The 13202-nt window shown below is 44.3% G+C and overlaps 1 protein-coding gene across 1 annotated transcript; it reads left to right on the top strand.

The window, feature by feature from the left end:
- The first annotated feature begins 150 nt into the window (after window positions 1–150).
- LOC115310909 (NEDD8) lies at window positions 151–8174 on the top strand. Its single transcript, XM_029969390.2, has 5 exons — window positions 151–375; window positions 3501–3518; window positions 4547–4576; window positions 4661–4743; window positions 7930–8174. The coding sequence occupies exons 1-5, from the start codon at window positions 358–360 to the stop codon at window positions 8057–8059; spliced, it is 279 nt and encodes a 92-aa protein (XP_029825250.2). The 5' UTR covers window positions 151–357; the 3' UTR covers window positions 8060–8174.
- The last annotated feature ends 5028 nt before the right edge of the window (window positions 8175–13202 follow it).

Raw genomic sequence — 13202 nt, 5'->3', positions numbered from 1 at the left:
GCTCGGCGTAACACTTTCTTTTTTATTTTTAAAAATAATTCTTTTACAAGGTAAAGTCACTAAAATTTTTGAATTTTAGCTTTTATAAAGAAACACTCTCGGATTTTTACTTTGATTGAAGTGCTCTCTTTCAAAACGCTAGCCGTATGCATCGACACCAAGCTCTCTTTTGTTTTCTTTCTATTTTGTTGTGCGACTCTTCGCCATTCGATATTTCGGCTTTTCGGAAGTACCAAATTTTGCCGGTTTTATTCCACATTTCCCGGTCCTCCTTGACATTCCGTCTTCTTGAGCTGTGCGAACAAAAGCCGCTAAGGTCACATTCTAACAAGACGAGCCTGAGCACCATTCAGAAACATGCTAATCAAGGTGAAGGTAAGATCACCCCTCCCTTCGTGAAGCACAACTTTTTCACTTAAAATGGACAGACATTGAAAACCGTACCTCACGAAAGGAATAATTCAAATAAACCGTAATTTCGGAACGATATAGCACAAAACAACGGAGTTTCTGAACTTTAGTAACAGTTCAGATACACGCTCAGAACGGTAGTATGCGGGTTCAAATAGGCTAACAAAATGGAGGTCTTGATCGCTGCTCCGAATTATTCCTCTCTACAGAGAGAGATTTTCTAACTTTTCTGCGTTAAAATCAGTAAGTTCTAAGGAACTTTTTAAATGACAGTTTACACAGGGAATCATTTGCTAGTCTGCAAGACAGCTGAGGCTGCTCTCCCTGACACCTCGGTAAGCACGCCTGTCTTGACAGCAAGGGTTGGTGGGTTGGGGCGAGTTAAAATGGTCCCCATAACGTACAACACTTTTCATCATGGAAGCAGCTTTCTGTCGGGTTAAATTATTTTTCACTTAAAGAGGCCTTGCAACTACTTTTTGACTGGTTTTTAATTTGCACTAAACCTGAGTGCACTGAACGTAGTAACTTAATGAAACTTTTCTTGAATTTCGCTGTATTTTAAAAGTTACGGGCAAATTAAAATTACATAAACAATCAAAAAACAACTTACTTCATGACGTCCCTGGTCCTGGCTTGGGTGGCCGTGAACTCGCGGCCACAACTCGCTGAGCTCACAGCCATGAGCTCAGCAAGCGCTCACGGTTGCCGCACTTTGTGTCGATTGCTCAAGAGGGCGTCACTAAAGCACGGGCTGGATAGGCTGGATGAAGCGGGCGGCCGGGGCGGCTCGCATTTATTTGCTGCGCGACTAAACACTAATTTGCCATGACACTTCATTAGCCATAAACGACAGCAAATACGGGGTAAAGATCAGTTCAGAACAGGAGCCACTTCGCGCTGCCAAACAGCCAAATGACCAAACCTGCTCGCCGAAGGCCTTCGGAACGCTCAGAACCAGTCGAACCTCCAGCCCATACGATTGCGGCACCACCACATACATCTGGGACCTTTCTATGCTTGCTGCTTCACAGCAATGCGTGACTAGCGTCGGTGCCTAATCCTACTACTCCTTTCCAGTATGCGCCGCCCTTTCCACCGCTTGGTGGCGGGTATGTCGACTGGTCATTTCTTGTTTCCGTATTTTCTCAACTGCATTTGTTTCTTTTCTCATCAAAAATACTAAACAAAAGCTACTTTCATAACTAATTGATTTTGTATTTTGACTAAAAAAAAACTTTAAGTGTCTCTGAGCAGTCGTAAGGCATAAGCTGACCAGGACCGACAATGTCACGATTTCGTCACATGCCGCACATGTTTGGCACCACGGGGCGCCCCCGTAGGAGGAGGAAGTTTCTGCGTCGTCCGGTTAAAATATAACGCATTCATATTTAGTTGCTCTCTTCATGCCCGCTGGGTTGCCCGAACCACAAGAGATGTGGAAACCACAAGAGATGTGGAAACCACGAAAAAGGTAGACGCTTAAATAGGATTGCAGGGCCCCTTTAATACGCCAGTTCTAATTTTGGAGCTCTCTACAAATCAAAGTGTGTAGATATGTACTTTGAAGCAGTGCCCGGTTCCTGTTCGAAGGAGACTTCCGTTCGTAAAACCTTGCATTCAGATAGTTGATCTAAAAATTTGTCGAAACCAGAATATTTTTGTTTCTGGAATGGCAGCATGATTAAAAAGTTAAGCTGGTGTACAATAGCCATTTTGATGTTTGATGCTAGGAGGGGAATGAAACAACTGACAAAACACAGGTTTCTAAATGCACTTCTCCTAACTAAATCTACTCTACATTCTGTGCAATCTAGCTTCCTTCACGTTGAAGGATACTTTGCTAGCCTGCTTCGTTTCTGATTCAGTGTTGTGTGCGACAAGTTATTGTGAAATAACCTGGTCTCGAATGCAATATATCTCATAATCTAAACCAGTCGTTCTCAACCATTGACGTTTCCCGAACCCCCTTGTGGATTGGCGGAGACGATGGAGGACCCTGTTTCTGGTGAGGGGAAGGGAAAGGTATAGATTAATTATTATAATGATTTAATAAATTAATAAAACTAAGGACTACTGTAAAGTATACTTCTCTCATTGACATACACATGAAAAAACTTGCCCAAAAATTGGAATGTTTCTTCTGAATCTAAAAAAAGACTAATTTTATTGACGGGTTTGACTGGTGAGACAAGACTTCGCGGACCCCATTTGAGAACCTTTGGTCTAAACAATGAGAAACTAAATAATGTCTTGTCCGTTATTTCATTTCTTTTTGTTCCAGTGTTTATATTGTGCTGTTTCATAACCAGCTTGCTTGCATACTTTTGCTCCTTACAATATACATGTTTGCAATTATGGCCTCAGGGCGCCGCCATCTTCCTTAGTTGGGGTGCGCTTGGGCAAGGCCATATTCCGAATACAATGCCTTAGCAAGGCTCTGTGATCGGATTATGACGCGTCCCAGCGTACCCCAACCGAGCAAGATTGCAGCTGCCTGAGGCCAGACTTGCAAATGTGTATAGCTGGCTTTCTTTCTTATCACCTGTTCTGAATGGCGTAGCCATAACTTTTTTTTTTGGGGGGGGGGGGGGGGGGAGGGGAGGGAGGGGAGGGGAGGGGGGAAGGGAAGGGAGGGAAGTGGCTGGCTGGCTGACTGGCTGGGATGTCTATGACCTGGGGTGCAGACGGGGTCAAAATACATGTGCACATTATAGTTTCCGCTGGATTTCAAGGCGGAAAATGGAAACACCGTTAGCCCCCCCCCCCCCCTTGGCTATGCCATTACCTATTCTGCACACATCATCTCTCCTATACTCCGTTTCAGCTTACGATGGACCGCAACGGACGCTACAATTCGTAGCAGCTAATCTAGCGCATGTGAACCTATCACGTGACCGCGCGCCTTGTGGTTCGCTGCGTTTGTCCCAAAGGTGACATGACGCTCACGCGGCATTGGATTGGCTCCGGTAGCTCGTAGGGTCCTGTGCGGTCCATCATAACGAGAAACGGAGCATAGTGAGTGCTCACATTTAAGTGTCTTAACTTTGCTGCCATTCTTTTTTCATGAATGCCGACTCACCATCCAGACTCTGACTGGGAAAGAGGTGAGAGATTTGTCCACCACTTCAGAGATTTTTATATTAGAGAGTCGAATCTTCTAGCTTGAATTTGCCCCGGAAATTTCCTTGCATTGATACAAGCTAGATATTTCCTCCCAACTTAAATCGTTGCCGTGCACCGTGGAACAATGATTAGGGCGGTGTTTCTAGTGCTGCTGCTTTGTTTCTTTTAGGGGCAGCACTGCCCTGGGTTTTCTTTGTGTTCCAAAAGAATGGGCAAATTGTTCTCTTTTTGTGCCCCATGTTGTGTTTGCTACGAGTTCAATCGATAAAGATTATTTGTGTGACCATAAGAACCTGATCAGACCAAGGAAAGCCAGAGCACAAGCGGATGAGGAGGTTACGAAGGTGACAGGCTGTGTTAGAGCATCTTTTAATGGGAACGAGACGGGTGATAAAAGGAATCGAATCATAGTCAATACCGGACAACAGAGCCGTAAAGATCGGCCGTTTTGATTTCCATTTTTGAAAATAGCGACGGAAGTTGCAACATATCGTGTATAGAATATTTCTTCTACCGTAAAGTCAACCTGAAAATCTATGTCATAGATGTAGGGAATTGGAATATTGCTTGACGATGCATCCTGGTGATAGATTTTACTTTAAAATTAGAAATTTTCTTCAAGAAAACTTTTAAGTTTCCTGCATTGTTTTTTTTTTTCCTTTTGCAGTTATTTGATGGGTATATCTGGTGTTTCTGAGTGCTTTTTTTTATTAAATTCAAAAATGCTTTCATTTTGTATCAAGAAGCCAATCAGATGAAAACAATCAATCAAGGCTGCTTGTTGCCAGACGCTATTTAACGTGATGTATCCGTTTGCTGAACATGTTCACCTTCTCAAGGCGATCTAAATATACACAGTAGTCTTATCACTTACATTGAACATTTGCGCCGACGCCTGGCATGTTTTGCTAGGTGTTGCCAAACGCGACGCTCCACTGTTCAGTTCTGTAAAAATGCTAAAACTTTCTGGAGTATATCTATTATCCAAGCACACTCATTTTCATTCCAGATCGAGATCGACATCGAGCCGACGGATAAGGTGAATTTCGTTTTCATTGGCACAACTCTGTACGATGGGAACAGCGATCTAAGAGAGCTGTCTTTTGCTTTTGCACTTTTTAAGGTTGAGAGAATCAAAGAAAGGGTAGAAGAAAAGGAGGGCATCCCACCAGCTCAACAAAGGTTGATCTTCAGCGGGAAACAGATGTGAGTTGAACCTGGGTGGTAATTTTCTGGGTGGCGTGCGACACTCTGATCATCTTTATGTGGACACTAAAGTGGTTTTTGAAGTTTAATTCAATATTTATAATCCTAGCATAAAGTGCGTATGCATGTGACATCTGTCTCCTATAGTCTCTAGATCAGGGGTTTCAAGCATGCAACCCACGTAGCTCTTGTCAGCGGCCCACTTCCCAGGTTCCAGTCTGTGCCCCCCCCAGGCCCCCCCCTCTCTTTTTTCTCAACTGTATCAACCTTTGAATCTTTGTATCTACTTTGGAGAAAAAAGATAATCCACAGGGGGGACAAAAGTCATGTTTGGGGTTTTGTCCCTTTTTTCTGGTCTAGGGGGAGCTCTATCAAGGTCACAGTCGCACAATGGGCCAACAGCACATAGTGAGTTCACTGCAACCGAAGAGTTACGATTCAGATACTCCCGAAGCACTAGTTATGAAAAACTTCCGGGTCTTCATCGGTTCGCCCAATATTTTGACTTATTGACGCTGGTGTCATGCTCCGTTGCAACGTCTTTCAGTACGGCTTGAGTTTTGCTACAGCAGTTCTTGGATACAACGAAGCTTTGTGGTGGATGTTGCGATGTCATTAGCAAAGCCATCTACGAAGCGCAAAATTGGAAGACAAGAAGCCACTGTGTCAAGAGCGGTTGGAACTTGCTTACTTCTTCACAGAATCGTGGGACAAGGTGTTGTGTTTGACTTGCCAGCAGGCCATTTCTGTGCCCAAGGAGTATAACGTCCGACGACTCTTCAAATCGTACCATGGCGAGAAGTATGATGCGATTGCTAGAAAAATTTGTGAGGACACGTTTTTTTTTTTTCAACTTAAGACTTTGCTGGGAAAGCAGCAAGACCTGTTTCAGAAAGCCGGCCCGACAAGCGACGAAACGGTGAGAGCGAGCTTTATTGTCTCTGAGCTTATTGCCAAATCTTAAGGGTTCAGCGATGGCTTGTTCATCAAAAAGTGCCTGCTAGAAGTTTCCGACGCTGTATGTCCAACCACGAAGAAAGACCTTTGAGGAAAAAAGCCTTTTGCCAATCACTGGAGCCGAAAGGATTAACGAGATCAGTGACGACATTGGAAAATCATTGATGACCCTCTGCCATGCCTTCGACGCATTTTTAATCGCTGTCGACGGGAGCACTGATGTCACGGACAGTGCTTAGTGTGCCATTTTCGTCGGACGTAGACAAAATTTAAACGTTACGGAGGAACTCTTGGATCTCGTGCCGATGTATGGAACGACCACAGGAGCCGGCACCTTTTCTCTCATTGAAAAAGTCAAGTGCGCCGGATTGCCGTGGGAGAAGCTGGTTTGTCTTGCAACCGATGGTGCGCCATCAATGGTGAGGAGCAGGAGAACGCTTGTCGGACGACTGAGGAAGAAACTCGCGGAACTTAGTATCGCTAAGCAGTTTGCAGCGGTTCACTGCATTCTTCATCAAGAGACACTGTGCAGCAAGTTGCTGAAAATGAAGAGTCGTGGATATTTTATTTGGCACAGTCAACTTCATTCGTTCAAGAGCACTAAACCACCGCCAGTTCATCTCTCATTTGGAGGCGGCTGGTAGCAAGATTCTGTTTTACACTGAGGTACGATAATTGAGCCGCAGGAAGGTCCTTAAACATTTTTTTAAACTGCGAGAAGACATTAACGCTTTCTTGAAGAGCAAGAACAAGGTTATTGCCCAGCTGTCAGACTGGAAGTGGCTTCTCCTCCTTGCATTCCTCACTGACATAACTGACCACCTGAACTGCCTCAAAGTTAAGCTCCAAGGGAAGCAGAAAATTATCACCACGATGTAGAACAACATTCAGGCATTTCAAGGCAAGCTGCTGTTCTGGTAGTGGCGTATAGGACTTTCCAACGCTGAAGTTGCTGGGATACCGCAAGATCAAGAATCTTGCGGTATCTTTTCTGAGCTTTTCCATTGTCTCCAAAATGAATTTGAAGAGTGATTTTAAGTTGTAAGCGGCCTCTCCAAGGACTTCCAAGTTTTCTCCTTGCCCTTCTCGGCACAGGTAGATGGCTGAGCTCCGGATGGAACTTCTAGAGCTGAAGGCTAACACCACACTGAGGCAAAAGTTTCAGAACGTGGAAGTGCCACAGTTTTACAAGTTTCTGGACGAAGCATGCTTCCCAGCTCTATGTCGACAAGTAGCGAGGATCATCGCCATGCTTGAAAGGACCTACCTGTGCGAGCACCTTTTCTCCTTGCTGAAGGTGCACAGGTCAACACTCAGGTCAAGAATAACAGATGAACATTTGCGATCGACCATGAGGATTGTCTCCGCGCAGCATTTCTTTGCTTGTCGCAGCAAAGCGATGTCAGGTGTGAAGTCAGCGTATTTAGAACTTTATGCTTTCATTTTTTGAGTTTTGCGTGATGTAAACCTATTTTTACTTTCTTTGTCTCCCTATTTTATGACGCATTGCAAGTTATCACATATTCTACGCAAATAAACTTTATGGAATGCTCCCTCCCCTCCCTTGAGTTCCGGCCCTTGGGCCGGGACTCCAGGAAGAGGAGGGAATGTTTCGTCTATTCGGCACACTTACCAAAATGAGTTTGAGACCACTGCTCTAGATGGTCTGATGTGCGAGTTAAACTTTATGAAGCACTGATAATGCAAGGGACAGGGACTAGTAGCAGGAGACAGGACGACCGCTAACTACCAAACTGATGTGTTGATGAAGGAAACGAAAACTGAGAAGTGATGGCGGGATGTACGTACTGAACTAGAGGATGTAAGGGATGGAAAATGAATACTAAAAGCGTTCAGTAATTCTTTATTACTGAGGTTCCTCTAATCAACTTTTTGCCAAATCGCCTATATACCAGGGAGCGTGCCGGGAATGTTGGGTACACGTGCAGCTCGCGCTCGCCTTATTTGAATTAGTGATGCAAAGTAAGTGACCCAAGTAAGGCGTTGGCCAATGCACATGCAAAATACCCTTCTGGTTAGACGATTGCTTGCGAAGAGTTGGTGTTCCAGCTTGTTCAGCATACATACTTGCACGCTCCTCACCGCTTGGATACTTTTGCAAAAGGTACATTGTTGCAGTCATCTTCCTTTCTATTTGTTTATAATGTTATTTGCATTGTCCAGCTGTTAATCTTTGATGAACAGCATTTTCACCTCTTCTTTGTCCAGGAACGACGACAAAACTGCAGCTGACTACAAGGTGACTGGCGGCTCAGTACTGCACTTAGTACTGGCCCTGCGGGGTGGCTTGTCCCATCCAGCCGACAAGAGCCAGGCCAATACTCGGTGGAACAAGTGAAAGAGTGTCTTGTATGTTCAGATGGAAGCTTTGTCGCCTCATGTGCACTGATCAGAAGTGATTTGCTTTTACCAGTTGAAACAGCAGCAACAATAAAGTGTGTGGACCCCCTTGATTTGCTTCCTCACAAAAGCACATAGATGCCCCGAGTTCTGTTGCTAAGAATAGCCAAAAGTTGTGGGCCGATGTGCAGGTAAGTACAAGAGTTGTCGAGTGGCAGCCCTTGGCAAGGACCCTGCACTGCCGTAGAATGATGTACCAAGGTAATGCGTGCATTTTTCTACAGCAATTCTCGTATCAGGTTTGTTAAACATTGCATTCTGTTTGGTAAACTTAGTTCTTGAGCAGAAGTTGGTTAGCAGGCTTTATATTACACAAGCATGTGGATGTCAGCAGAGGCATAGCAGTGTGCCTAGTGCTCTGCTTGCAATAACCTTATGGGTGATACCATCTTTGTCTGCTGAGCTGTGGACCAGTATGTGTAGCGCGCAAAATATTGTGCGCTGTGCCTGCTTCCACAGCCACGGTGGCAAAAGAGGTGTCTGATTGGCGCTGCTGTGACAGGTAGCCAGTCTGGCGAAGGTTCGCTCTCATTTCTGACAAGTGCCGTGAGGTGGCGCAGCATGACAGGAGCTCGAGGAACTGTCCTCTTCACACGGGTTTTCAAGGCAACGCGTGCGCACAGAACCCTAATTTCACGGTGACTAGGCCCGTAGCTCAAGTTTTGAGCAGCGTTCCAGGCGAGCAAAATAGAATATTTGCGTCCCTGCCAAGCACGCGCGCTCGTGCAGTGCGAGCATCGTTCATGACCCACGTAGCATCCAATGTCGTGCGAACATTCCCTGGGTGTTCTGAATGTTGAAGGAACGTTAAACACCATTCGGAACGTTCTAGGAACATTCGTATGCGAACATTCCTTACAAGGTATGCTGCTCAACATTCTAAAAACGTTTGTTGGCGAACATTCGTATGCACAATGTTCTCGGAACGTTCCCCTTTGAACATTCATATGTGCAACATTCTTAGAACGTTCGCTTCCGAACGTTCCTAGAATTTTCGCAGGTGAAGCCAACTTTACGGAGCTTTCAAGCAACCTGTGTTTCGAAACACCATCCACTATATGCCACTTTGTGCCAAAAATATGCAAATTAAGTGGAGGTTTTGGAAACTTAGCATAAGGGATCAGTTTTATCTTGTACGAGTGTACCGAGGAATGCGAGATAAGGTGTAGGAGAAAAGCAGTGGTCTTCAAAATTTGATAATGAGTTTGGCACTCACTGCGTATGTAGAGGGGCAGTTTTGAATAGACCCGATTTTTAGCATCTCGGATTTAATACCTGGAAGAAGGTATGTCCCGTTTGAGTGTGGGATGCCGTGGGTATCTGTTCTTATGCTCCGAGTGAGTAATCGGTTATGTATGCTGCACATTTTGATAAGTAGGAGTAAACTGCCGTTATAGTACAGGCTGTGGCTAATGCGCTGGTAAAGCCGTTTAGGTTGTGCTAGGCCTAGAAAAAATATATTTCGAATAAAAAATATCGATCGCTCTTCGAGATTTATTTGATCAATATATGTAGTACGGCTCAGTGGGGATGTAAGGTAAGCAAGCTATAATTGTGGAATCTTTGCAAACATTCCTCAGAGAATGTTGCAGACGTTCTTTGGATATTTTGGGAATGTTCTTAAAACCTTCTTGGGTTTTGTTGTGCTTAGAATGTTCTAAAAATATCACCTAGAAAACATTCCCCGAATGTAGCGATAAGTGCCTGCGCCACATTCTGACAACGTCGATAGAATGTTCTTACGTAAATTTGCAACATTCAGAGAATGTTGCAGAAGTTCTTTGGATGTTCTGAGAACGTTCTTAGAACCTTGTTGGGATCTTTCAATGTTGATTGGATGACCTGGCAATGTTCTATGTCGTTCTCAGAACGTTCTGAAAATATATACCTTTGAAGACATTCCCCGAATGTAGCGATAAGTGCTTGCGCCACGTTCTGACAACGTTGATAGAATGTTCTTACGTAAATCTACAACATTCCAAGAATGTTGTCTATGTTATTTTGAACATTCCCGGAATGTTCTCAGAACGTTTTCGTGCTACGTGGGGAGTACGTGCTTTTGCGAGTAGCTTCGGCTTTGCTATCACGTAAAGTGAAATATACGAGCTCGCGGTAGCTATGAAAGAATGCAAAGATGAAAGGAATGTTTTATAGAACGCTGCGGCCGCGAACTGTATTTTTTTTTTAGCTTTTTTAGACGTTTTGTTATCGCGCATCTACAAATGCTGACAGATGCTTGTATTCGAACGTGGCACGTGCAAAATCGAACGTTACAGAGCCACCTGGATGTTGAAGCCAGCATAACATGGTCGCGTTTTGGGTAAGTATTCCGGAAGCGCTCGCGCTCCCTGCCCCAGAGCAACGAGTCTCTAGCACGAATCCCGAGTGAAATTTCGACCCCTCTTCTTGCCTTGTTCCGACACCTCTTCCTTCCACCATGTCCACGCTGGTGCCCACCAGTGTTGCGGAGTTTCCACTCCGGAGCTGGAATGATTCCGGAATCATTCCGCATTTTCGCGACCCCGGAATGGAATGGGAATGGAATGGCGGCAACGGTGAGGGGAATGGAATGGGAATGGAATTGGATGCCTTTTGCCCGGAATGGGAATGGAATGGGCCAGGTTCTTTATATTTTATTTATTTATTTATTTATTGTTTACGTTCAGCTATACCGAGCCAGTCAGGGAGTCGGTTGTTCAGAAATAAGATGAGCAGGAAACTGCGAACCCACGTAACGCCCTACCAGACTTATGCGCAAAAGAAAAAAATGTGATACAAAACACGAGCGTCAAAGCTAAGAACAGAGGGGGGAGGGGAGGTGGGGGGAGGCGGCGGTGGCGCCTTTCACCAGTGAAGTTCGACACATATCCGAATGCCTCTGCGCCTGTAATATTGCACGGCTGGTTCGTCATCAGCCGACGTGAACGTGACCTGCTGCTCTGGTGATCCGATACCCAGGAAGGAGGCCAGACGTGGTCTCGCTGTGCGGACCCAGACTTCGTACACTTTTGACTCGTCTCGAGCGCGCTGTTTCTCGAAGAGCTCGCACCTGTGCCGGCAATATCAGGTCGCAATCCACGAAGTCTCTGTTTGAATGATGCTAGGGGAAACTTGAAGACTGCCATTCATGCGATGGAGGCGGAGAGTCGGCAGGAAGGACCGTCACAACAGGGATGCCACCGTATCGATTTTTCAACCGTAACAGAAGATAATACACATGCTTCAGGATGCTTCAGGTGGTCCACTTTTCTCGAAAATTCCAAATACAACTGCCTGCATGGTCTTCCACGAGGTCAGCTACAACGAAAGTACGTATTGTCCTTTCATACAGCAGCGTGGGTGAAGTTTCATGTTCAAGGCAACACCTACAGATTCAAGAATACTAGTTCATCCCACCGTGATGTCATGTGATCAGTGCTGACAGGGGCGCCCTTATTGGACAGGGAAGTGATGATGTTTTGATGGAATTTATTTTAGAAGTCGAATTCTTTTCGCATCACTTGTCAGTCAGACAGGATGCCAGGGAAGGGACCGCGGTCAATCCTTGATGGAACGTTTTTTAAACCCATTTAGGACTCTTCATCCGGAACCACTACCTTCAAGGCGAAGTGCCAAGACTGCGGAAAAGTAATTTCACGAACAAAAAAAAAAACAAAAAAAAAACTTCCACTTCAAACTTAAAGCCTCATCTCAGTTGGCGTCTCAAAGAAATTTGAAAAATGTATTGCATTGTATTGTATTTATTTATTTATTTATTTATTGTACCCTCAGGGCCCGAGGGCATTACAGAGGGGAGTGGGTTACAAAGTAAAATCACTAAAAAACAAAATGACAACCTAAGAATAGAAACACGAACATAAGAAATTTTAACTTAGAAAAGTGGTTAAACAACGCTTAAACATGGTGGCATCTGTTACAGACACAACTGACGATGGAAGGTGGTTCCACGTGATTGTTGTTTTGGGGATGAATGAATTATAAAAAGTAGTGGTTTTACAAACAGGTAGATTTTGTGTTGGTGATCGACGCATGGCGAGACATATGAGGGAGGGGTTAGTAATTTTTGATGCAAGGAAGAATTGTGATGATAAATTTTATGAAACAGACAAAGACGGGATAACTCACGACGTGAAGAAAGGTTAGGTAGGTTTAAAAACGTTTTCATGGATGTTGCGCTTAAGAATGAAGCGAACAGATCTATTTTGAATAGCTTCGACTGCTGTTGTAAGTAAGTCAGTACCGGGATCCCATATAGGGGAGGCGTATTCCAATTTTGAGCGGACAAGGGTTTTGTATAGTAGTAGCTTGAGAGATACAGGAACAGATGGAAAATTACGTTTGAGAAAGCCAAGCATGCGGTTAGCATTGTTAGTTATGTAGCGAATATGAGGCTCCCAAGACAGGTTCGATGAAATATGGATCCCCAAGTACTTATATGATGATACACCTTCCAACAAAATACTGTTTAGATAGTAGAAAGTAGAGTGCGAGTTAAGACGAGAAACAGTCATTACTTTACATTTGTTAGTGTTGAGCTGCATGTTCCATTTGTTACACCAATTAGAAACACAATCAAGGTCAGACTGAAGGATAGCAACATCAGAGGTGTTAGTTATTTCTCGGTAAAGAACGCAATCATCTGCAAATAAGCTAATAGAGGACAAAACGCAGGAAGGTAAGTCGTTGATAAAAATAAGAAAGAGCAGGGGACCTAACACTGAGCCTTGAGGTACGCCTGATGTCACGGGAGCTGGACTTGAAGAGGTATTATTCACAGACACAAATTGAGATCGGGTATTAAGGAAAGCGCGAATCCATGAAAGTACATCCTGATCAATGTTAAGTTTGCTAAGCTTATGGAGTAGTAGATTATGTGAAACCTTATCGAAAGCTTTGGCGAAGTCAAGGAAAATACAATCCACCTGGGAACCATGATCAAGAATAAGGTGAAGGTCATGAGTGAAGGTGAGTAGCTGAGTTTCACACGAAAATGATTTACGGAAGCCATGTTGTGCAGGAGCAAAGAATTAATTGGATTCTAGGTGTTGAACGAGATGAGAAAAAATAATATGCTCAAGAAT

This window comes from Ixodes scapularis, unplaced genomic scaffold (assembly GCF_016920785.2).
Source record: "Ixodes scapularis isolate PalLabHiFi unplaced genomic scaffold, ASM1692078v2 PGA_scaffold8__174_contigs__length_109621045, whole genome shotgun sequence".
Lineage (NCBI taxonomy): Eukaryota > Metazoa > Arthropoda > Arachnida > Ixodida > Ixodidae > Ixodes > Ixodes scapularis.
The sequence above is the reverse complement of the archived record's forward strand: the minus strand, read 5'-3'. Positions and strand labels throughout refer to the sequence as shown.